The 27029-nt window shown below is 43.2% G+C and overlaps 1 protein-coding gene and 1 long non-coding RNA gene across 2 annotated transcripts in view; one reads left to right on the top strand and one right to left on the bottom strand.

Annotated features, from left to right (window-relative positions):
- LOC120031733 (double C2-like domain-containing protein beta) overlaps window positions 1-27029 on the top strand; it is a 133611-nt gene that overhangs the window by 39222 nt on the left and 67360 nt on the right. The window contains exon 2 of the mRNA XM_038977519.1: window positions 588-667. Within this exon, the coding sequence (XP_038833447.1) occupies window positions 588-667 (80 nt within the window). The remainder of the gene's footprint in view (window positions 1-587; window positions 668-27029) is intronic.
- Window positions 58-26451, bottom strand: LOC120031747. The gene is made up of 3 exons (XR_005473762.1): window positions 26350-26451; window positions 1620-1770; window positions 58-1489 (listed from the first exon to the last, which is right to left on the bottom strand). It is a non-coding gene; the product is annotated as an uncharacterized LOC120031747 (long non-coding RNA).

Here is a 27029-nt window from a genome sequence, read left to right as displayed (position 1 = left end):
CTCAGATCAACCTCCATTTCGTCGGGTCATGGACTCTACAAGGTGTCGAAAGCGTTCCACAGGGATGCTGGCCCATTCACCCTCTGAATGGTACACATACACAATCCATGTCTCAATTGTCTCATGGGTTAAAAATCCTTCTTGAACTTTTCTCTTCCCCTTTATCTACACCGATTGAAGTGGATTTAACAGGTTACATCAATAAGGGATTATAGCTTTTATCTGGATTCACCTGGTCAGTCTATGTAATGGAAAGAGCAGGATCTTCCTAATGTTGGGTACACTGTGTGTGTTCTACTGTATATTGGCGAGTAGACAGGCCCATATGCGTTGAGGTGAAACACGGTTGTGGTGAGTTTCGCTCAGTTTGAGGAGGGGATGATGAGAAGGAAGTCCTGTCATATGTTGACAGGCGGTTTTATTAGTAGCCTCTCCTCTCAGGTGCTCTTATCTTGGTGTGTAGCATGTAGTTGAGGTCTGATTTCAGTTTTTGCCTTTTTCTCTCTGTGTCTTTCTCTCTTTCTCCATAGTGTGCAGCATGTACCATCTCTGCTCTGATATCTGATTTCTCTCTCTCTCTCCTGCAGCTACGTTGGGGACCCTGGACTTCAGTTTACTATATGACCAGGAGAACAATGCTCTGCACTGTACCATCAACAAAGCCAAGGTGAGCATCCACAATGATGTGTTTTGTCCTACAAGGGGAAATTGTTTCCATAGTTTACACTGTAAAACATTTCCTTGTAAATTTACAGCATTATACTGGCACCAGAGTTGCCAGCTTAATATTGTAATTTTGCTTTACAGCATAGATGCTGTAATGTATTTTACAATATTTTCCTTACTCTAAAACATATTACCACATCCCTGCTGTAAATTTACAGGGACGCTGTAATGTTTTATTTTGTAAAACAAAATGACAGTATTCAGCTGGCAACTCTGGTGCCAGGATAATGCTCTACATTTACAGCGAAATTGTCCTTGAAATCTAAATCCAAGAAGATGTTTTTTTACATAAAATAAATGTATTGAAATTGGTAACAATATGAACAACAAATTAAACAACAAAACTGACAATAGAAGTAAGAACAGTTAGCACATATGTAACCAAATAAGAGCATTATTACAACACTAATTTAAAGACTATATTGTGTGCCTGTGTGTATGGGGTGTGGGGGAGAGAAAGAAAAAAAGAGAGAGAATGGGGGGGGGGGGGGGAGTTGAGAAGCGCTGGCTTCATCCGGGCCACCTTGTCATGTACTTTGTCACATCTTCAGGGTTCATCATCTTGGGTTAAAATTGGGATTGGGTGCAATCCTAGATCTATGATCAGGGGCAACTCTATCTGTGGTAAGAGGTGGTAAAATACACAACGGGACAGTTTAGGCAGCAGAGCATCCAGTAGATGGAAGTCAGTGCAGCATCAGGTGTTCCTCATGGGGCTCCGTAACAATCCTCCTCAGTTCTGATTTGTCAGCTCTTCTCACCTCTAGGATAAGCATAGAAAAATAAATAATAGAATGAGAGACAGAGACCACCAGGGCTGCTACTCTGTGGGTAAAAAGACAGGGGACAAGGGACATATCAAGCTGATGTTGTTTGTGTGTGTGTCTACTTACCTCACTAGAGGTCTTCATTCAGTCTCAGTGAGCTCTTGGAAGAATGGGGCAATGTAGGGGTTGAGAAGTGCTGGCTTCCTCTGGGCCACCTTGTCACGTACTTTGTCACATCTTCAGGGTTCATCATCTTGGGTTGATTTGAACCAGGAATCTGTACAGCCATTTATCCAATATAGTTTATGAAATCATTTGAGGAATTGAAGAAATACAAATACAACAGCTTGATACACCTACTTCAAATTCTAACTAACTAATAAAACATTACTATAGCCTACACAATACCACAGATTATGTTGTCAGACTCACAACATTTTTATATCTTTCTGTGACACCAAACGTTTGCACTGCGCTCAGTTTATTCTCTATGGCACTCAAAGGCTGCGGTATAGCCTACCTAAAATCATAACAATTATCTGGGTGATTTTTTTCTAGGTTGCAAAGCAAGATATTTACGAGTGATTTAGAGCAGACCGAAATAGCTTGTCAACTTGATCTAGCTAACTAACTAGCTAGGTTAGTTTAGCTAAGAAAACATGCAGTAATTCAATGTTCGCAAGCAATAAGTAAGGGATGATCAACGAGGGGCTATGCATTCTATGGAAAATAATGAATGACGTATCTCAATACGACAGGAGTCAGGAAGCAGGTGCAGAAGGGGAGTTTAATAATGAAGCAATGCAGATGAACAAAACATAAGAAGCGTACAGAACGTAAGAGAAAACAATACTACCTAGTGACTGCTGTCATCTGAGGGCTAAATAAAGGGGGAGTAATCAAGGAGATCATGATGACCAGGTGTGAGTAATGACGGGGAGCAGCTGTGCTTAATGATTGTTGTCAGGGTCGGTGGTTAGTACACCGGCGACGTCGAGCGCTGTAGCAAGGGAGTACCCCCCCTGGAGCGGGCCAGTACGGACAGTGGAGATGGAAATCCCAGATGATAGGAATCCAGGAGGGACCTAACGGCATAGGCTGGGGTCCCCTCGATGTCCAGGGGAGGTGGAGGGGTGTCGCTGGGGACGGCATCCGCCAGGCGACCAGGAACCACCGGCTTGAGGAAGGAGACATGAAAGGATGGTGAGAATCGGTAGTTGGAGGGGAGTTGTAGACGATAGGTTACCTCATTGACCCTTCGGAGGACCTTGAAGGGCTGGGGACTCAGCTTTCGAAAGGGCAGGTGGAGCGGGAGACTCCTGGTGGAAAGCTAAACGCGATCACCAGGATGGAACACGGGAGCCTCACTGCGGTGGCGGTCCGCCTGATACTTCTGATGGCGGATGGCGCGCTGGAGCCTCACGTGGGCGGCATTCCACACCTCCTCTGCATGCCGGAACCACTCGTCCACCTCAGGGGCCTCGGTCTGGCTCGGAGTCCACGGTGCCAGTGCCGGCTTGTATTCCAGGACGCACTCGAAGAAGTTAGCCCGGTGGAGGAGTGCCGAAGTGAGTTCTGGGTGTACTCCGCTCAGGTAAGGAACCGGGTCCATTCGGTCCTGGCAGTGACTCCTTAGGAACCTCCCCAGCTCCGGGTTGATCCTCTCCATCTGCCCTTTGGACTGAGGTCGGTACCCAAATGTGAGGCTGACCATGGCCCACAGCTTCTCCATAAAGGCTCTCCATACCAGCAACGAGAATTGGGGACTACGGTCGGAAACAATGTCCTCCGAAGGGCCGTAGTGCCGAAAGACACGGTGGAATAGTGCCTCAGCAATCTGGAGAGTGGTAGGTAGCCCAGAGAGAGGGATAAAATAGCAGGATTTAGAGAATCTGTCAACAACAACCATAATAGTTGTAAAAACATCAGAAAGGGGGAGATCAGTTATGAAGTCTATGGACAGATGTAACCAAGGCCGCTAAGGCACATAGAAGTATGCACATGAAAACAATTTCTGTGGGTTACCTTGGCGTTGGGACAAGATGGCTACCATGCCCACCTCTGAGGCATCCACCTCCACCACGAAGAGCAGCATAGGATCTGGGTGTCTCAGCAGTGGGGCAGGGCTCTGGTATTCCAAGAAGGAGACCTCGACCTGATGAACCTGGCACTTATCCGCTTTAACATAATGGTGGTTCTCAAGGAGAAGCCTCAGGACTACTCGGACTTGAGCGATGTGATCTTCCAAGGTGGCCGAGTAGACCAAGATTTCATTGATATACATGACCACCTGGTGCCTAATCATGTCCTGGAACACCTCATTCACGAATGCCTGAAACACTGACGGAACATTGGCTAGTCCTTAAGGCATCACCAAGTACTTCTGGTGCCCAGACATTGTGCTGAAGGCCGTTTTCCACTCATCCCCCTCTCGGATGCGGATAAGATTGTAGTTACTTCGCAGGTCCAGCTTCATAAATAACCAGGCCCCTCTGAGCTGTTCGATGGTGGCTGGTACCAATGGAAGAGGGTAACGGTACTTAGAGGTAATGGAATTGAGACCTCTGTAATCGATGCCACCCAGCCTTCTTGGTAATGAAGAAGAAAGAAGCCTGACGATGCAGTACAGGTGGATGAGCGGACAAAACCCTGCTAGAGAACCTGCTGGATGTACTCCTCCATGGCCTCGGTCTCAGCCACCGACAGAGGGTAGATGCGGCTTCGCGGCGGCACAGAACCTTCTAGCAGGTTGATGGCACAGTCCCAGGGGCGATGAGGAGGGAGACAGGTGGCGAACATCTCCCTTGGAGAACACCTCCCGAAGATGCTGTTAAACCTCCGGGATGTCGGGCTGGAGGGCAACCGCAGGACTCTCAACAGATGTGAAACCGCAGGGCAACGGAAAGCAGGTTCTCCGGCATCCGGGTGACCAGTCCTCGACCATGAGATGGTGGGATCATGACATTGGAGCCACCGGAGGCCGAGTATGGCTTTGTACACTGGTGCGGTGATGACAGGAAGGGAAGGCCTTCCTGGTGTTTGTATCCCACGGTGATGGTGATGTGGGTGATAATGCCGGATCCCACTGCACGACTATCCAGGGCAAGGACTGGAAGAGAGGAGATATTCATGGAGGAGACTAGGGCCTGGTCGATGAAATTCCATGTGGCACCGGAATCCACTAGAGAGGTAGAAACATCACGAGGACAGCCAACCAGTGAAATGGGAACCAGGAACATTTTGGCGGAAATGACGATGATGGAGTACTCACTCCTTTCCTGGGAGTTGGATGATCACCAGACCACCGCTTTGCTCTTATGGATCCCGGACTCGGACACACGGACATCGCTGAAGCTGGTGCCCCTCCTGACCACAATAGGCGTAGAGCCCCAGCTGTCTCTGGCGACACTGCTTTGCTGTGGGGAGGTGTGTTGACCCTATCTACATGGGTTTAGGCTCTGTCTCAGGGCGACCAAAGGAGGGAGGGGAATGGCAAGGTGGGCACTGGCACTCCTGAAGAAGGTTATCCAGACAGATGGCCATCGCAATGAGTAGGTTGTTATCCTGACACGCCAACTGTGTCGAGACCTCTTCGCACAGTCCTCTTCGGAAATGAGTGCGGAGCGCCAGCTCATTCCATCCGCTGGAAGCTGCCACAGTCCGAAAGGTGAGGTACTCTGCAGCAGTCTGGGCACCCTGCTTGAGTTGGAGAAGTTGCTCACCTCCCTCTGCCGTCGGGAGGATGGTCGAAGACCGCCCTGAACAGAGCCATGAACCTCTCATAGGAACCCAGCTCCTCCTATCTCCTCTCTCCCAGACGGCCGTAGCCCACTCCAACGCCCGCCTGGTCAACAGGGAAATGACCGTGGCATCCTTGGACCTCTCGAAGTTTGTAACCACCAAGACTCTTCCTAGAGCTAAGCAATCAGGGGAGAAGGGCCTTGGTCAGGGAGGTGACCAAGAACCCGTTGGTCATTCTGAGAGAGCTCCAGATTTCCTCTGTGGAACACTCCACCATCTCTGCAACACTCCACCAATCAAGCCTTTATGGTAGAGTGGCCAGACGGAAGCTTCCTCGGAAGCCATTCCTCATTCCTCACATGACAGCCCGCTTTGAGTTAGCCAAAAGTCACCTAAAGGACTCTCAGACCATGAGAAACAAGGTTCTGGCCTGAATGCCAAGCGTCACGGCTGAAGGAAACCAGGCACCGCTCATCACCTGGCCAATACCATCCCTATGGTAAAGCATGGTGGTGGCAGCATCATGCTGTGGGGATGTTTTTCAGTGGCAGGAACTGGGAGACTAGTCAGGTTTGAGGGAAAGATGAACATAGCAAAGTACAGAGAGATTCTTGATAAAAACCTGCTCAGGACCTTAGACTGGGGCGAAGGTTGCACAGCCAAGACAATGCAGGAGTGACTTTGGGACAAGTCTTTGAATGTCCTTGAGTGCCCAACCAGAGCCCGGACTTGAACCCGATCGAACATCTCTGGAGAGACCTGAAATTAGCTGTGCAGGGACATCCCCCCATCCAACCTGACAGAGCTTGAGAGGATACGCAGAGAAGAATGGGATATTCTCCCTAAATACAGGTGTGCCAAGCTTGTAGCGTCATACCCAAGAAGACTAGAGGCTGCAATCGCTGCCAAAGGTGCTTCAACAAAGTACTGAGTAAAGTTTCAGAAGTCTTATATGTTTGCAAACATTTCTAAAAACCTGTTTTTGCTTTGTCATTACGGGGTATTGTATGTAGATTGATGACTGGGAAAAAACTATTTAATCAATTTTAGATTAAGGCTGTAATGTAACAAAATGTGGAAAAAGGGGTCTGAATACTTTCCTATTGCACTGTAGATGTTATGTATGCATGTGTGTATGTGTGCGTGCGTGCTTGTGCGTATGTTCTCTGCTGCTTGCATCTCTGTGGTTATGTGAAGGGTATTTCCCCTGACAACAAGCTGCTGGTAGCACATGCTGCTGTCCACTCTACTCTTGATCCAGACCAAGCCTTGGGTCTGTCTTCACGGCAGTACACACACACAAACTTAACATGTGTAAATATTTGTATGAATTTAACAAGATTCAACAACTGAGACAAACTGAACAAGTTCCACAGACATGTGACTTACAGAAATGGAATAATGTGTCCCTGAACAAAGGGGCAGTCAAAATAAAAAGTAACAGTCAGTATCTGGTGTGGCCACCAGCTGCATTAACTTCTAGTTCCTCCCAAACCCGGATCCGGGAGCACCCCCACCAGTAAAAAAGCTGACTAGCATAGCCTAGCATAGCGTCACAAGTAAATACTAGCATCTAAATATCATTAAATCACAAGTCCAAGACACCAGATGAAAGATACACTTCTTGTGAATCTAGCCACCATTTCTGATTTTTGAAATGTTTTACAGGGAAGACACAATATGTAAATCTATTAGCTAACCACGTTAGCAAAAGACACAATTTTTCTTACTCCACCATTTTTTCACTCCATCAGTAGCTATCACCAATTCGACCAAATAAAGATATAAATAGCCACTAACCAAGAAAAAACTTCATCAGATGACAGTCTGATAACATATTTATTGTATAGCATATGTTTTGTTAGAAAAATGTGCATATTTCAGGTATAAATCATAGTTTACCATTGCAGCCACCATCACAACTCGACTAGAATAACTACAGAGAGCAACGTGTATTACCTAATTACTCATCATAAAACATTTCTTAAAAATACACAGCGTACAGCAAATGAAAGACTCAGATCTTGTGAATCCAGCCAATATTTCAGATTTTCTAAGTGTTTTACAGCGAAAACACAATATATCGTTATATTAGCATACCACATGTGCTAACATCACCCCAGCATTGATTCAAGGCAAAAAGAGCGATAACGTTATCACCACCAAAATATATTAATTTTTTCACTAACCTTCTCAGAATTCTTCAGATGACAGTCCTGTAACATCATATTACACAAGGCATATAGAGTTTGTTCGAAAATGTGCATATTTAGCGGCACAAATCGTGCTTATACAATGAGAAAAGTTGCCAAGCTGCCCAGAAAAATGTCGGGCGCCATCTTGGAGAGTCACCTAGTCTAATCAATAAATAATCATAAACTTGACTAAAAAATACAGGGTGGACAGCAATTGAAAGACAAATTAGTTCTTAATGCAATCGCTGAATTACATTTTTAAAATTAACGTTGCTGCGCAATACAGGGTCCGATAACGCAAGGCTACATTGCAAGTAATGGCGTTTTATGCATTTGACTATTTTCAACAGAACAACGATTTATCAGCATAAATAGTTCTTACTATTAGCTGAGCTTCCATCAGAATCTTGGGCAAGGTGTCCTTTCTCCAGAACCATCGTCTTTTGGTCGAAAGATGTCCTCTTGTCCTGTCGAAATGGCCACTAACGTTCGGCATGTACCGGAAAAGTGTCCAACTCTTGAAAGTGCGTCACAAAGAAATGCCAGAAAATCGCAATAAACTGATATAAATTGCTATAAGTCGGTTTAAATTAACTACCTTATGATGTCTTTAACACCTATAACGAATAAAAACATGACCGGGGATATAGAACTGGCTAAACCAAAGCTTGGAAGGAGGCCAGTCCGACGTCCATTCTGCGTCGAGCGCAAGGTTGAAAAGAAAGGTACTTCCGCTCCAGGGTCTAATATAAGGTCCCAGATTGCGCAATCAACTCCATTCAAATTGTCACCACTTACTGACATCTAGAGGAAGGCGTATGCAGTGTTTGTAGCCCCACAGCGTTCACAGGGACTTATAAACTGACCTGGGAACAGAGGCCGAGATTTCTGAAATCTCACTCCCTGGCAGGAAAAGTGCTGCAGAATGAGTTCTGTTTCACTCAGAGACATAATTCAAACGGTTTTAGAAACTAGAGAGTGTTTTCTATCCAATAGTAATAATAATATGCATATTGTACGAGCAAGAATTGAGTACGAGGCAGTTTAATTTGGAGACCAATTTTTCCAAGATCGAAATAGCACCCCCCCATAGGCTCAAGAGGTTAAGTACTGCAGTCCTCCTCATGGACTGCACCAGATTTGCCAGTTCTTGCTGTGAGATGTTACCCCACTCTTCCACCAAGGCACCTGCAAGTTCCCGGACATTTCTCGACATTCCTTCAATCCAACAGGTCCCAGACATGCTCAATGGAATTGAGATCCGGGCTCTTTGCTGGCCATGGCAGAACACTGACATTCCTGTCTTGCAGGAAATCACGCACAGAACGAGCAGTATGGCTGGTGGCATTGTCATGCTGGAGGGTCATGTCAGGATGAGCCTGCAGGAAGGGTACCACATGAGGGAGGAGGATGCCTTCTCTGTAACGCACAGCGTTGAGATTGCCTGCAATGACAACAAGCTCAGTCTGATGATGCTGTGACACATCGCCCCAGACCATGACGGACCCACCACCTCCAAATCAATCCCGCTCCAGAGTACAGGCCTCGGTGTAATGCTCATTTCTTCGACTATAAACGCGAATCCGACCATCACCCCTGGTGAGACAAAACCGCGACTCGTCAGTGAAGAGCACTTTTTACCAGTCCTGTCTTGTCCAGCGATGGTGGGTTTGTGCCCATAGGCAACATTGTTGCCGGTGATGTCTGGTGAGGACCTGCCTTACAACAGGCCTACAAGGCCTCAGTCCAGCCTCTCTCAGCCTATTGCGGACAGTTTGAGCACTGATGGAGGGATTGTGCATTCCTGGTGTTGTTGCCATCCTGTACCTGTCCCGCAGGTGTGATGTTCGGATGTACCGATCCTGTGCAGGTGTTGTTACACGTGGTCTGCCACTGCGAGGACAATCAGCTGTCCATCCTGTCTCCCTGTAGCGCTGTCTTAGGCGTCTCACAGTATGGACATTGCAATTTATTGCCCTGGCCACATCTGTAGTCCTCATGCCTCCTTGCAGCATGCCTAAGGCACGTTCACGCAGATGAGCAGGGAGCCTGTACATCTTTCTTTTGGTGTTTTTCAGAGTCATTGGAAAGGCCTCTTTAGTGTCCTAAGTTTTCATAACTGTGACCTTAATTGCCTACCGTCTGTAAGCTGTTAGTGTCTTAACAACCGTTAAGACACGACTGTTCATAAATTGTTTATGGTTCATTGAACAAGCATAGGAAACAGTGGTTAAACCCTTTACAATGAAGATCTGTGAAGTTATTTGGATTTTTACGAATTATCTTTGAAAGACAAGGTCCTGAAAAAGGGATGTTTCTTTTTTAGCTGAGTTTATATAACCTCCCAGTCATTTATTGGGTAAAACACTAGGGCCGTGTTCAGCAGGGTACACTGTTGCGAAATGTTTTGCAACAAAAAACGAAAAGGTTTGGTTTGATAGGACAATTTTAAAAAGTACCTCCCTTTTTCACCCTGGCCTCTCCCTACCGAACATGCCAGTCTGAGTTGCCAGATTGGGCCTTTGGTTAGTGACTCCCCTTGGGATTTCAGCTTCTCCAGCTGTTTTCAGTCAGTGCAAGGCTCTACACAAAACCCCATGTGTCATAATGTGCAGCAGGCTTCCTCTGCTCTGGTACCGGCCTAGCGAAGCCCCAGTCCAGGGAGCTCCTGGTGACTTTTCTGGCTCCCTCATCCTAGGGCTAGCCTCAAAGAGAGACTCCCTGGGAGAGAGGGAGGTGGCAGTGATGATCACCCCAAAAAGTGAGGTGTTTCGGTGGTTTGCTCAGAAGGGATTACTTGTGGTTTTCTTTCACTGTTGCAATTACTGCAAGGTTTGAAGATTTTAAGAGTATCAGGTCCCACATCATCAATTAACATAACTGGAACAAAAATGTTAAATAAAAACACATGCCAAAATGATTTAAAAAGTAAATGGCAGCCTTATAAAAGCTCTGCTGTTTGTTCATTGGTGGTGGGGAAATTGCACCTTTATGACTTTAGGAGAAAGGAGAAAGCCATGACTAAGCCAGGGAAGACATTTTGCTTTTGCCGTACTCTGTTATATAGATATGCTTAATAATCATGAATACATTTTCATGTTGACATCCTCCACGCACCAAACGTCAACACACTAGAAAATATGGTAAGATAAAGAGTTGCATGGAGTTGTTAAAAAAAGCACGAGTTCCTTTAAATGTTTTGTTTAATTCTCAGAAGAGGACATTGATGCGTGTTTTTCCCTTGCGTGGATCCGTTATGTTAAAGGTCCAATGCGGCAGTTTTTATTTCAATATTAAATAATTTCTTGGTAACAATTTAGGTCCTTACTGTGATTTGTTTTCAATGAAAATGGTCAAAAAGAAACAAAAATAGCTTCTTAGCTAAGAGCAATTTCTCAAGCAAGAATTTTGCAAGGACTATGGGGGTGGTCTGAGTGGGGGGGTGGGTAAAACTAAAAACGAGCTATTATTGGCAGAGAGATTTGAAACTTTATTTCTTATTGGTTATTTACTAATTTACCACCTGGTAAAGGCCTTGTCTTAATAGACACTCAGGACATGCAGTGCCTTCAGAAAGTATTCCACAGGAGGCTGCTGAGGAGAGAACGGCTCATAATAATTGCTGGAACGGATCAAATGGAATGGCATCAAACACCAGGAAACCATGTGTTTCATGTATTCCAACTATTTAGCTCCAGTCATTAACATGAGCCCGTTCTCCCCAATTAAGGTGCCACCAACCTCCGGTGAAGTATTCATACCCCTTGACTTATTCCACATGTTGTTGTGTTAGTCTGAATTCAAAATTGATTAAATAAATTGTTTTACTCACACATCTCTACACGATACCCCATAATGACAAAGTGAGAACATGTTTTTAGAAATGTTAGCAAATTTATTGAAAATGAAATACAGAAATATTTAATTTACATTAGTATTTACACCCCTGAGTCAATACCGGTTAGAATCACCTTTGGCAGCGATAACAGCTGTAAGTCTTTCTTCAAGCTGTGAATGGGCGGCAGGTAGCCTAGTGGTTAGAGCATTGGACTAGTAATTGAAAGGTTGCAAGATCGAATCCCCGAGCTGACAAGGTAAACATCTGTTCTGCCCCTGAACAAGGCAGTTAACCCACTGTTCCTAGGCTGTCATTGAAAATAAGAATTTGTTCTTAACTGACTTGCCTAGTTAAAGGTACATAAAATTAAAAAAAAAAAAAAAAGCTCTGTCAAGTTGGTTGTTGACCATTGCTAGACAGCCATGTTCAAGTCTTGCCATAGATTTTCAATCCAATTTAAGTAAAAACTGTAATTAGGCCACTGAAGAACATTCACTTTGTTTCTTGAAAGAAAAAAAACTCCCTAGTCCAAGCCGATGACAATCATACCCATAATATGATGCAGCCACCACCATGCTTGAAAATATGAAGAGTGATACTCAGTGATGTTTTTTGTTGGATTTGCCCCAAACATATCGCTTTGCATTCAGGACTTAAGGTAATATCTTTGCCACATTTTTTGGAGTTTTACTTAATTAAGTGCCTTATTGCAAACAGAATGCATGTTTTGTAAAAAAAAATATTCTTTACAGGCTTCCTTCTTTTCACTCTGTCATTTACATTAGTAATGTAGAGTAACTACAATGTTGATGTGTAATTAATCATTTCACCATTCTCAAAGGAATATTCAATGTCTGCTTTTTATTGTTACCCATCTACCAATAGGTGCCCTTCTTTGCGAGGCATTGGAAAACGTCACTGATCTTTGTGGTTGAATCTGTGTTTGAAATGCTCTGCTTGATTGAGGAACCTTACAGATAATTGTATGTGTGGGGTACAGAGATGAGGTAGTTATTGTTAATCATGTTAAACATTATTATACCATGGAATAGTTGAATACTTGTTTCTGATTGGCTTGAAGGGCTTTCTAGAGTGTTATTTCCCTATAACGCAAAGTATATTTGCACTGTATAATTCAATGGCTATAGTTCATTCTTACGTGTTCGATGTTTGAGCTGCTTTTGAAAGCAAAAGTCGAATTGAAAACATTATTGGCCTTGTTGAATTAGATTTTCATAATGTTAAGCTAGGACTGATTGTTTGGTTAGCTAAATTAGAAAGTCTGTGGATGTTGGAACACATTTATACCGGCAAATTATAACCATGGTATTACAAGGGATAATCAACTCGGGGCTTTATTGCTTTCTCTGGAAAATAATGCAACTCCTTGGAAAGTCAGTTCGACTCCGCTAGCGTGTCGTGGAACACACTTTCTACGTCATTCATTATTTTCCATAGAAAGCATAGCCCCTCGTTGATTATCCCTTACTTATTGCACACAAAGTGAGTCCATACAACTTATTATGTGACTTGTTGAGCACATTTTTACTCCTGAACTTATTTAGGCTTGCCATAACAAAAGGGTTAAATACTTATTGACTCAAGACATGTCAGCTTTCGTTTTTAATTCATTTGTAAATATTTCTAAAAACAAGATTCCACTTTAACATAATGGGGTATTATATCTATGCCAGTGACACAAAATCTCAATTTAATCCATTTCAAATTCAGGCTGTGACACAAGAAAATATGGGAAAAGTCTAGGGCTGTGAATACTTTCTGAAGGCACTGTACATGGTACTGAAAAAGTCATATGTTTCTTTAATCATGCAAAACAAAGACTTCTCAAAAGTGAGAGAGCAGAGGCCGGAATAATAATCAACAGAAAGTTATTAGTCCCATTCCACAGAGCACTCATAGCCAGCACAGTCAGGAAAGTAGGTCATCAGCCTATCTTTGTCCCTCCTCAGGGTACACCACTACCCCTACCCCCCCCCCCCTTTAATGCTGAGCAATTCATAGAGCAAGTAAGTTTACTACTGCTGTGTTGATGAAAAATCACCCACGCTCCGGCAAGAGTCGGCGTTCAATATGCCAAGACTGATTTTTGTAGTTATCATGTTAGATGTTGTTGGACTATAAAAAGGCATTGTTGCACATATTTGCTCATTCTTACTTAATCTAAGATGCTGCATGGGGTGGTACTATTTTCTTCGGTACATTTATTTTCCAAATGGCACCCAGAAGTCAGATTGTATGTCATATATTTAATGATTTGGTAAGATTTCCCATGGCTGCAATAGTTTGCTAAAGTGAATTGCAGTTGAACATAACATTGTCTCAACATTAGGAAGCACTCCTCCAAAGAAAACGCTCTGATAATGACATGGTTGCGTTGTTCATTTTCTCTGCTTGGTACTTGACATGACGTGGTATGCTGTCCACAATGGAGCCTCCTTTTCAACGTCAACAAAAGCCACTGGAGCTAACAGAAGCATGCTCTTAAAGGCAGACAAGAGCCATTCTTCAGAGTCATGGAGTGTTATTGCCTACAATTGTTACTTGAAGATTCTTGCTTTGTGTAAAGTAACACTGAGGCAAAGAAGCCCCTCCAACAGGCTTGGGTGCCCTCTGTGCCCGTAGTTCTGTCTATCGGTCTGGGTGGATGAATGGCACAGAAGGGAGTGCGCAGCTGAGGGACATGGCAGTGTGCAGTAGAGTGGGCGCCCCTGGCAGGCCAGCCTGCATTGATTGATGGCAGCTATTTGCAGACTGGTTAGGAGCATTGGGCCAGTAACTGAACGGTCGCTAGTTCGAATCCATGAGCCAGTAAGGTGAAAAAATCTGCCGTTCTGCAGTTAACCCCCAACAACAACTGCTCCCCGGGCGCCGATGACGTGGACGCCGATTAAGGCAGACCCGGCACCTCTCTGACTCAGAGAGTTAAATGTGGAAGACACATTTTGGTTGAATGCATTCAGTTATAAAACTGACTAGGCATCCCCTTTCCCACTGCCAGACTGAGGAACAAATGTGGAGGCGAGGGGACTCGCACGGTCTCTGTCTCCCAGTGTGAATCAGATGAGATGGTATTTTGCTGCATCTCAGTAAGTCAGTCAATTCCTCTCCGTCATTTGCATCCTAAAGATCAAATCCCCATTAGGGAAAACAGCGCCACTGTTCGTCCCAGTGAATGAGCCTCTGGCAGCATGTCTCGTTTTTTGGGGGGAGTACATATTCAGCTGTTCTTTCGCGTGTGCAAAGATGTCAGAGGGGAAAAAACAGTGTTCATTGTTTGCAGTAGCTTCAAAGGGACGTGGCAGTTTCACCAATTTAAGGATTCCAGCTCAAAGAATCGAAGAGGTAAGAATAAATCTCCGCAGGTTGACGTTTATGGAATTATTATTGTCCTGGAGGCAGAGCTGAGCCATTCCCACTAGATGGGCCAGCTGCAAAGTCAAAATTGGCTATATAAAGTGCGTTCGGATAGTGTTAACTAATGGGGAAAACTCTAGAATGTTGAGTGAAATTCAATCTTGTGCTTCTCTGAGCACGCTGATATTTCTAAGCCCGCATGCAGCTTAGAGGGAACTTGTCTCATGAGTCCATTCTTTGCGCACCAAAATTACATTATGCTTCTCTGAATTGTCTTGTGAAAGAATAACACTGTAAGATCATCATCGTACTTCATAATTTAGCTAGGCATGTTGGCAAATTATACCCACCTGACCCAGATTGCGATTTATAATGGACCATTTTTGGATTGTGTCAACAACAACAGTAATTGTATAAATGCGGAGATGCAGGGCTGTTCCTAAAAGTGTTGCAAAAATCCAGGCACTTTCAATAAATTCCCTGATTTCCCCAAAATCCCAGGTGAGGCATCTCGGAATCAGGATTGACTAAGCAGGTAATTCAGAGTCCTCCAACCAGGAGTTCAGGAAAACCAGGGAATTTATTGAACGTTCCCGGAATTTTGCAACTCTAGTTCCAAACAAAACAAATACATGTGTGCTAGCTTTAGTTTCTTAACGGCACAGCTAGTAGAACAAAAAAATAATGTTATAGTTGAAGACTCTTCTTTGAGTGCTAAAAGCACATTAAAATGACTTAGGAACTGTGCACACTTTGGAGAGGTATGTGGCCACTGGGCACACCAGTTAGAACTCTCACTCAAAGCATTTATTTTTTATTGATCACTTTAGTTCCCGGTTCTGATTCTGTTCTTCGAAAATAATCCGGTTCTCTTCCCTGAACCAGTTCCAACCCCTGAAGCCAGCGAGGGTAATAGCTCACACGACAAAAATGTGAACATTCGGGGGCATTTGAATTCGACCGGTGCCTGGCTCTCCCAACACTCCCACCAGGAGGTCTTCCCCACTGTGAGGCACAGTGGGGAAGACCGAAATAGCCACTGTCAGTGGAGAGAGGGAACCCCACCTCCTGTGTAGATAAGGTGGACATCTCGAGCTGCTATCAGCCCTGACAGTTAGCCAGATGGGGCCATGGCCACTCGGTAGCACAGATGGACAGAGCTTGTTGGTTCCACTTCATCCTCCCCCCCTCGCTCTTGGTTTGTTTTACTCACACATACTGGCCAGCTGCCTCATAGGAGATTTGACTGAGTGCTCTGGACACACTCATGGCCTACAAGACTGTGGAGTTGAGAGAGAGGGAGGATAAAGAGATGGGGGGAGGGGAAAGAGAGAGAGTTGATGTCCTGGGAATTGGCGAGAGAGCAACCCTGAGATGTTGATGGTGGTGAGTATGATTCCAGGGCAGTGGTTGCAGCGGGCGTTGGTATAAAATGTTATCGGAAGTTGTCACAGGTGAACGAAGGCCCAGTTCGGTAATGAAGCATTATGGAAGCCAGTCAGGGAGGAGGGGATCGCTCTTCGGGAGGGAACACGACGGCTTACAGGGAATTACAGAACAGATAATGGCACGGGCATAACTGCAAATCGGAATGTCACATTTACAACAACAAACATCTCTCATTTCAGGGATTTTGCCTTAGTTCAAGTAAGACCAATAATGTTAATGCACCTGATCTCTGGGTATGTGGCATTTTTCTGGATCTCCTCCAAAGCCTCCATGTTTTCTATGTTTCAAATGCACCAATCGATACACTCTAGCCTCTTGCTCTTCAAATCAAATGTTGTTGGTCACATGCAGATGTTATTGAGGGTGTAGAAACACAAGCATTTTGCTATCTAACAATTTCACAACAATACATAGAATACACACAAATCTAAAGTAAAGGAATGGAATTAAGAATATATAAATATTTGGACGAGCAATGTCAGAGCGGCATAGACTAAGATACAATAGAATACAGTATATACATATGAGATGTGTACTGCAAAATATGTAAACATTATTAAAGGCGCTAGTGTTGTTATTATTAAAGTGGCCAGTGATTTCAAGTTTATGTACATAGGGCAGCATTCTCTAATGTGCTAGTGATGGCTATTTACAATCTGATGGCCTTGAGATAGAAGCTGTTTTTCAGTCTCTCGGTCCCAGCTTTGATGCACACGTACTGAGCTCGACATTTGGATGATAGTGGGGTGAACAGGCTGTTGCTCCGGTGGTTGTTGTCCTTGATTATCTTTTTGCCCTTCCTGTGACATCAGGTGCTGTTGGTGTCCTGGAGTGCAGGTAGTTTGCCCCTAGTGATGCGTTGGGCAAACCGCACCACCCTCTGGAGAGCCATGCGGTTGCGGGTGGTGCAGTTGCCGTACCAGGTGGTGATACAGCCCGACAGTATGCTCTCAATTGTGCATCTGTAAAAGTTTGTGAGGGTTTTAGGTGCCAAGACAAATTTCTTTAGCCTCCTGAAGTTGATGAGGCGCCTTCTTCACCACACTGTCTGTGTGGGTGGACCATTTCAGTTTGTCAGTGACGTGTACGCCGAGGAACTTGAAGCATTCCACCTCCTCCACTGCGGTCCCGTCAATATGGATAGGGGGGTGCTCCCTCTGCTGTTTCATGAAGTCCACAATCAGCTCCTTTGTTTTGTTGATGTTGAGTGAGAGGTTATTTTCCTGGCACCACACTCCCAAGGTCCTCACCTCCGACAGCCTACGAGATAGTAGGCTGTCTCGTCATTGTTGGTAATCAAGCCTACTACTGTTGTGTCGTCCACAAACTTGATGATTGAGTTGGAGGCATGCGTGGCCATACAGTCATAGGTGAACAGGGAGTACAGGAGGGGGCTGAGCACGCACCCTTGTGGGGTCCCAGTGTTGAGGATCAGCGAAGTGGAGGTGTTGTTTCCTACCTTCAACACCTGGTGGCGGCCCGTCAGGAAGTCCAAGGACCCAGTTGCACAGGGAGGGGTTCAGACCCAGGGCCTCGAGCATAATGATGAGCTTGGAGGGTACTATAGATGTGCGTTGCATGGTCAGGGTGCCATTAAAGGAACGACTTATCACAGGTCTCAGACAAGTGGCTGTGACTGCTGATTCAGTGGAATGCCGTCACCAATGTTTACGATTGAATATACTGTATTGCGGACGTGACTTGAGATAACAGAAACGATCAAGTCTCCCACATAAGTCTCTTGTGAAAGGGTCAGTACAACATTGGAATTCACCAAGTACAACTAGTCTATTTTGAAATCGACTGAGCAATATAAAAATCTGCCCATTTGTTTAAACACTGATGAGATTGATTCTGAGTTTAATGAGTTGTATAGCATGTAGAAAGAACTGATTGTGAGGTAGTCAATAACCTTATTTACTCTGCCCTATCCTCATGAGTTTTGACTTCTTGAGCTCTATTAGGGGAACTGTTTCTCCCCTGCCTCAACTCCTGCACACCGCCCCCTAAAACAGTTAATTTACGAATCATTAAACTTGGATATGTGGCTAAATGGATGTTTATTTGAACCTCCAGGCACCATAATAATTTTGTACTTTTTTATTGAAATTATACTAATTCTCATTATTTGTTTAGCCTTTGATGCAACAGTTATTTATATGTATGTGACTGACTGACTGAATTATATGAGTGGCACATTGTATCTCAAACTTTTCTTGTAAAACGGGATTTGGAAATTTCTGTTGAAAAAGCTTTGCAAGGCCACCTTAATCCATTTGACAAGCGCTAACAATGAGTTCCAAGGTCAACAATGTTTCAAACGTGTCAAACTTTCCAGCAACTCACATGAAATACAAACTTACATTTCATTATGCCACACTTTTCATATTCCGTCTCGGTTATTATTTGTATGTGTTTCCAAACACTTATTTTTGCTTTATGTATTTTTTGTTTTAAAAAAGGTCAGACAATTTTCTCACTTTTCCACTCTCCCTTTCTTCTGTTTCTTCAAAGGCAAGCTGTGGTTATTTTTCTCTTGATTTCTAAGGTTAATGTTTTTTTTTTCTGTTCCTCTTCCTGCACCTTACTCTCTTGCATGCATTCCTCTCTCTCTGCATGGTCCTGGGGAACAGCTCCCCATCCCCAGGTATAAGAAGGTAAGGCACCGACTCACACTGTCCAAACCCTAACCAGCCTACAGCAATCAGAATATATGTCAATTTTCCTCATGTGGTTTGTTGACAAACCAAAACCAAACTCTAACCAGCCTACACCATCCCCAACCAACTCCCACTGGACCCTGTGGAATGGATAGCCCCTAATCAAATCCTTACTAAACCCTGACCAGCAGCCTACACCAACCCAAACCAACTCCCAATGTTCCCTGTGGAGTGAACAATCCCTAACTAAACCCTCACTAAACCCTAACTATTCTATACCAACCCCAACCAACTCGTTCCCACTATTGGCTTGTGTACAGCATGTTAAACCACCTGTGTAGATTTATTCCTTCTATATATTGTGGCACATTTCAGCTTTTACAAGTCATGGAGCATACCCTTGTTTCTGTGATTTCTGTAGAATAAGACTATTTATGGAGGTGTAAAATACAGTGACATTACTTTTACTTAATTATCCAGAGCATGGTTGAATGATTATGCAACCTGAAAATCGTCTGCCAGGCACTTTTATCCTTCTGTGAGTTTTTAAAATCAGGGGTTTTCAATTTCAGGCCATTCCCAGCCTGCACATTTTGTTCTAGCCCAACACTAACACGTCTGACTCAATTAAACAAATAATCCATAAACTGTTGAGTGCTTTGGTCCACAAGACTAGAAAAGTCAACCTAGTCTGATATTACTTGCCCAATGTCAGGGTTGTTTCTTTCCCTATTTGTGCTTGTGTAGATGTGGTACATAAAGTTAGTTTCAACCTTGAACTTCCCTCCCTATGTTGAATATTTGTTAAATGATCTTTGCCATGTTGATTGACACCAAATATTTTGCTCTCATTTCATCCATCCAGACCTACAGTATAACTGGGAAATGTCAAAGTTAGCATATGGTGATATACATTAAGGACACCTGCTCTTTCCATGACATAGACTGACCAGGTGAATCCAGGTTAAAGCTATGATGCCTTATTGATGTACCTTGTTAAATCTACTTCAATCAGTGTAGATGAAGGGGAGGAAACAGGTTAAAGAAGGATTTTTAAGCCTTGAGACAATTGAAACATGGATTGTGTATGTGTGTCATTCAGAGGGTGAAGGGGCAAGACAAAGATTGAAATGCCTTTGAACTGGATATGGTAGTAGGTGCCAGGTACACCGGTTTGTGTCAAGAACTGCAACGCTGCTGGGGGGACTCAATATTAGGAAGGTGTTCCTAATGTTTGACATACTCAGTGTATAGGCTCAGTGTATTTTTCCAAAGCAGTATGTTGGTGCTCATATTTCATTGATACTTTGATATGATATATTGATTGATGTGAGTATATGAGAGTATGGTGTATGTTTATTGATCGGTGTATGTGTATCCTCAGGTACAGTACCTGAAGGTCTTTTTACTTTAACTTTGAATCAACAGGTACAGTAGTGGAGCCATTCTAAAGTAGGTGTACATCCTACACTATTATGTACGTACTAGCAGTATCATTCATAAAGTAATCAAGTAAAGAAAATGTTAGGATAACATCATCATGAGTCACATAACTAATTCCTCTATTTCTGTCTCTGAGCTGAAAGCATAATAATGGTAGTCATGTGGCCATAGTTCACTTTTTGCAGCTGCAATAAGGATAATAATTATTGGAATCAAGCGCAACAAAAAATGTGCTTTACTCCCTAGTTAGCCTCTGGTTTACGGGTCAGTTTTAATTCAATAACAGATCAATGTGAGAATGCTATATAAATGCATTATTTGTCAAGGAAACAAAATCCAATTTAAATACTGCCTTTGGCCTCACTGACACTGACAGCATTCACGCATTTTCATTTGTCTTGTTAAAGTAGACCTTTAGTCAGGGCCCTATGAAATGCAATGACATTAAAGGAGTAGTTCACTATTTTACAATATGATGTTAGATGGTTCCTCACCCTAAAAGTAGTCTATGGGCCAGGAGAAACTGTAATCTCTGGTTCAGGATTCTTTAAACAGCCATTACTAACTTCAGCTAACTTTAGCCACCCCTGGCTAAACATCTATGGAATTGATGGGGGCATGTGAGCATACATTTTTATTAAATGGCCGAATCACCTTTAAGTGGCATCATACCAAATATGGAGTACATTTTATTTTTACACACTCACATGCACCCACAGACATACAAATGGTATCCATGAGTTCCTCTGACTCTTGGGGAGTAGATAAAGGGCCTCATTGATAAAATCCCAAAGTATCCCTCTAACATTCATCGGTGAGGAATGCGATGCATCCATCACATATCCATCATGTCTTACTCTAATAATTAATCGTTGCCTCTCCCGTCACACTAGTGGCAGGAAGCCACCACCTAAACACCCCCATCGATCTGAGGAGGACACCGGTGGAGGTAACTCCTCCCATCCCACAAGAGCTGCAAGATAAAGGTTGGCATACTTTGCAGAAGCTGCCTTTGACTTCTTTGATAAATAGGTAACAGTGAACGTATTGTCTGGTTCCTACATTTGAAATTTACCGAACTCCTGTTTACTTTTACAAAAATAAAGTCCACACACGCCACAGGCACGACACACAAATGCAGCATCGAGGGGAAATTGGTATGAACGACTATGTGCGGGGTGTGTGGATACACTGATGTACGGCGCCCATCTGCCTTTCATAACAGTCATTTCTCTTCTCCCTACCCCCTATCCCCCCATAATTGTGATCAACTGGCTATTCACTGGTGGCTTAGGCAATCACCATGGAGGGAGATGTAGATAGATACTATGTCAGCCTCTTCAATCAACTGTCATTTCTGAATGCTTTTTTTGTGCCATAGGAAGATATGAATAATATACATAGTAGGCAAGTCAAACCCATTTTCATGATTTCTGGAAGATCATCAAAATACATAAAACACATCACATTTTTGTACTCATTCAGCAGTTGGTCAAAACTGCATTTTGAAGTATCCAAATCAATAATCAATATACAGAAACCGTTTCTGATATATTGAAAACATAAAATATACTACCTACACATACAGTACATTTACAACAAAAGTAGTCATATTACTTGTATTTTTTTAAATCAAGCACCTTATATACTGCATATGCACCAAGAACCATGTTGTTTTAACAAGTGGCAATTAATCACTCGTATTGATTAGGTGGAATCAGGTTGTATGTGCTGTTGAAACTAACACAACTAAAATATCACATGGAAACTACAAATATTGTTTAGAGGACAAACTGCTGAAGACACCCAGCTACATTTTGGATTGTTGCATTTTTCTTCAAGTGGGCCGCCAACACGGAAAGTTAAACGCAACACTATTTTGTTAATCACTGGTATCGATATCAATTTCAAATCAATAAAACAGGGGCCAAAGTTTAGGGTGTATGCGCTGTTTAAACTAACACTATTCAGAGGCTACACTGAATCTGACAATAATTGTTATATTACTCACTAGAAGAGAATTTGCTGTGGACAGTCAATTAAATTCTAGAATGTCAGATGGAAGTTTTGGGTGGCTACCGAAATGGGAAAGGAAACAAATCAGTTGCTTTGTTATTTAACTTAACTAATCACGACCCGCCATAGGATATCAACAGTGACAGGGTTTGGCTGTTATTTGAGTTATAGTTTTACTCTCAAATCCATGCACTGGTGTGAAGCAAGTGACTTTTATACAGAGAGTGCACCACATTATTCCTACCATTTGAGTTTGAAAATTATAGTAGAATTCTAATCTGTTTAAAAATAAATCAACATTTAAATTTAGGCTGATGTGTATGTTACCCACTCACAAATTCTTGGCACAATCACATATATTTCTTAATAGTTTAACCATTTACAGTTTAAAAATGCTCTTATGCACAATTTAACCGGGCGCTCTAGAAAGAGCTCCCTTAGTAGCTGTGCAGTAGGCCGTTCATTCACCCTGCCTAGATACAGTTGAAGTCGGTTGGAGTCATTAAAACTTAGGTTGGAGTCATTAAAACTTGTTTTTCAACCACTCCACACATTTCTTGTTAACAAACTATAGTTTTGGCTAGTTGGTTAGGACATCTACTTTGTGCATGACACAAGTAATTTTTCCAACAATTGTTTACAGACAGATTATTTAACTTATAACTCACTGTATCACAATTCCAGTGGGTCAGAAGTTTACATACATAACGTTGACTGTGCCTTTAAACAGCTTGGAAAATTCCAGAAAATGATGTCATGGCTTTAGAATCTTCTGATAGGCTAATTGACATCATCTGAGTCAATTGGAGGTGTACCTGTGGATGTATTTCAAGGTCTACCTTCCGTCTCAGTGCGTCTTTGCTTGACATCATGGGAAAATCATAAGAAATCAGCCAAGACCTCAGAAAAAAATTGTAGACCTCCACAAGTCTGGTTCATCCTTGGGAGCAATTTCCAAACGCCTGAAGGTACCACGTTCATCTGTACACACAATAGTACGCAAGTATAAACACCATGAGACCACGCAGCCATCATGCCACTCAGGAAGGAGACGTGTTCTGTCTCCTAGAGATGAACGTACTTTGGTGCGAAAAGTGCAAATCAATCCCAGAACAGCTGCGAAGGACCTTGTGAAGATGCTGGAGGAAACAGGTACAAAAGTATCTATATCCACAGTAAAAAAAAGAGTCCTATATCGACATAACCTGAAAGGCCGCTCAGCAAGGAAGAAGCCACTGCTCCAAAACCGCCATAAAAGAGCCAGACTATGGTTTGCAACTGCACATGGGGACAAAGATTGTACTTTTTGGAGAAATGTCCTCTGGTCTGATGAAACAAAAATAGAACTGTTTGGCCATAATGACCATCATTGTGTTTGGAGGAAAAAGGGGGAGGCTTGCAAGCTGAAGAACACCATCCCAACCGTGAAGGACGGGGGTGGCAGCATCATGTTGTGGGGGTGCTTTGCTGCAGGAGGGACTGGTGCACTTCACAAAATAGATGGCATCATGAGGTAGGAAAATCATGTGGATATATTGAAGCAACATCTCAAGACAACAGTCAGGAAGTTAAAGCTTGGTCGAATGGAACCAGCCTGATGGAACCAGCCTGATCTCATTTACATTCGGTTCCGGTCAGTCTGCTTGACAGGGCTAGTCCTTTTAGTAAAGAAGTGACTGGGCATAGGAGGTTGTAGCTGCATAGGGAGCTTTGGTCGAGTGTTACCTCAATGTGTATTTAATGCTTCCACCCGTACAGTGTAACAGTGCAGGACCACAGTATCAGTACCTCAAAGCTTCTATTTTCATCTATCGATCTATTGCTCCTCAGCGATGCAGCAGAGTTGAAGGAGCACATCTTGGCTCATCCCATCCAGATAGCTGTGCGCTTTACTTCGGGAAGAATCCACTCACCCAACCCTCAATTTACTCAATACATCAGCCTCGAGCTGCCTGTCAAAGGCAAAGTCGATATTTCATGCTTCCTGTAGACAGTTCTTTCCTATTGGATTCAGCCCAAGGACTGGTAGTGGTATCTACAAGAGACTGGTAGTGGTATCTACAGCAGAACACAGCATAGAAACATTTGGAGCAGTGGGGCCCAGAAGAGAACATGTTGGGAGTCTTTTTGATAGTTGGGCACAGTTCCAAAACAGATCATATCAATTCACATTTGTGGAACGGCTCTGAAGCCGCTCGCACAACGGAGCAATGCTGGCCCCGCTGCGCTATCAAAGAGAACATTCATCTGTGTTCCACACAAACATCTGACTCAACCTGGTGCTTTGTAGAAGAGATGAGATGCTGTTTGCTGTGAATGAAAGGGGGAGGGGCTCCAAGCGTAGAGAAGGGGTCCAGAGTACAGGCAGTAATGGAACTCCAGGCACAACAAACGACTGCTAAGAGCAGGCGACTTTGGAACAGAGAAAAACAACCTCCTCTGTCCTACAATAAGTTTTCATAGTTAGATTTTGATGTGAAATTGGAATGTGACATGAAGTGCGTTCGTGACACACACAAATATATAAAAGGTTTTGAGGATGAGAAGATTCCTCACGAAAACAGAAAAATGTACTTTGCACTTTTTCACCCGACACTCGGTGGAGCAGAAAACTGTATATTACACACACACTCACAAGCACACACACACACACACACACACACTGCGTGAGGAACTTTCATCCCACACATGGCTGAGCAAATACATTTGGGAGATAGGATAGCACTGACGCAGACACATGCACATGCACATGCACATGCACGCACGCACCCACACACACAGTTAAACTTAACAGAAGGGGCACACACAGTTAAACTTAACAGAAGGGGCACACACAGTTAAACTTAACAGAAGGGGAGAGAGGAAACAAGTACAAGTGTGATTCAGCTGACAATGGGTGATTGCAAACAAGTCACACTTGTAGTTCACAAGCAACTAAGAGTTACAAAAATATGTTTCTTGTAACTTCAAATATTGACGTTCATCAGACAATGCCATCGTACAAGGATGGGCAACTCCGGTCCCTGCCGAAGTAGTTGATACTGTACATCAATGGCGTTTGGTTGGTATAGGGAGATCTATAAAGATTCGCTTAGCATGGCTAGGTGAGTTGTTATGACTCACCAAATAATTAATTGTTTTGTGAAGCCGGTATCAGTAGTAGAAAAGCAACAACTGCCAAGGCCTGAGTCTATTTAAATCAATTCATCCACTCTTTTATGGATGCTGTCTATCTCTGTGTTTGTCGTAGAGATTTCACTCCTTTGTCATCTCTTTTCAGGACATCCATATTCATTTGCAGACAGCCACATCAAATAACTTTGCTGCAGGTAGCACTGTATTTTTATTTATTAAGGATCCCATTCTCTTCCTGCGGTCCAGCAACATTAAGGGAGTTATATGCAATTAAAATATAACATGACATTACATGTCATAACACTTTTCACAACACATTAAGTATGTTCTCTCAGGCCACTAGTCTAGTACCACATATCTACAATACAAAATCCATATGTACATGTGTCTAGATTGTCCTATACAGTTCATTCTAGTGTAAAAAAGCCAGAACGCCTCAGCTGATATGAGAGATTAATGTTGAACATCTCCATTGCATTTTCATACAAAGTTTTCTCTCTGAAAGATGAAACAAGATGCATAGGTATCCATAGAGTCTGATGGCTACTCCCAAAACATAGTCCCAGGGATATTCCCAAAACATATGTGCTAAAGTAAGTTCCCCCTGGCCCATTAGATATGACTCAACCTGAAGGACTGGAGGTGGTGTGTGCCCTACTTCCTCTGTTCTAATCAAAATGATCAATCCTAGCACACACCACAGAGAATGGGTTACCTTTTGAAATGATCATTCTATTCATGTCATCCTGGCTGATCCCATTTTGAAAAGAAAGCAAAGCCCAAGCATGTTCGAGACTGAGAAAGATGGTTGGCTATTGCAATTTTCTGAGGCCTTGTTTTTATACTCACATTTTTTGACTGCATGCATGCCAATGAGGCATGTTGCATTTGTTATATGGATGGGAGCTAGAAGTCATATCCTATTCTGAGTAATCCTGTACGTTGTGCTTTACAGCACATACAACCAATCTTTTTCAGTTTGTAGAGAAGGAAAGATAACCTACCTATGATATTGCAGCTCCGATGTGCATTTATTGGCTGCTGATGAGCCAGACGTACCATTTATCTATAGGCTCATTTTCTTCCACACTTCCACAGCTACTAGTTGCCGTTTAAAGTGACAGTTCACATGTATAAAGGGTTCTCAGTGTTTCTCAACACCATTCAATCAAGCTCTCGCCCTCGCTCTCTAGCCAGGCCTTCATTGATTGGACCTGCAGCACCATGACCATGCCTGTCTGCAATATCATGCCATAGGGCTGAGGAAATCAAGTGTTTGAAAATGTGACTTTTGTTTTTGGCTCTGGTTTCATGAAAGCTGCAACCAAGCAATGTATCAGCAATATCCCTATTTGTAGATTTGTCAATAATACTGTCACAAAATAAACAGTTATCTCTCAAGTTAATTATTAATACAGAGTAATAATTGACAACGTGAGATAGGGGATCAAGATCACACTTAAACAAGCCATAGGCAGGCGATGACATTAAACCAACCTGCAGGACAAGTAATGTTGAGATGTGTCCTTCTGTTGAAATTACCTAGAAGTCAATCTGATTATGACGTTGTCTTTATGTCTCACTTTCTATTCTTCCTATCTGGATAAGGGTTTGGCAGATTTTTTATCCTCTGATTCATGGAAGGAGACGATCCCATGTATTGTGATTTATCTGCGTCCTTTTA

This window comes from Salvelinus namaycush, chromosome 3 (assembly GCF_016432855.1).
Source record: "Salvelinus namaycush isolate Seneca chromosome 3, SaNama_1.0, whole genome shotgun sequence".
NCBI classification, from domain to species: domain Eukaryota; kingdom Metazoa; phylum Chordata; class Actinopteri; order Salmoniformes; family Salmonidae; genus Salvelinus; species Salvelinus namaycush.
The sequence above is the reverse complement of the archived record's forward strand: the minus strand, read 5'-3'. Positions and strand labels throughout refer to the sequence as shown.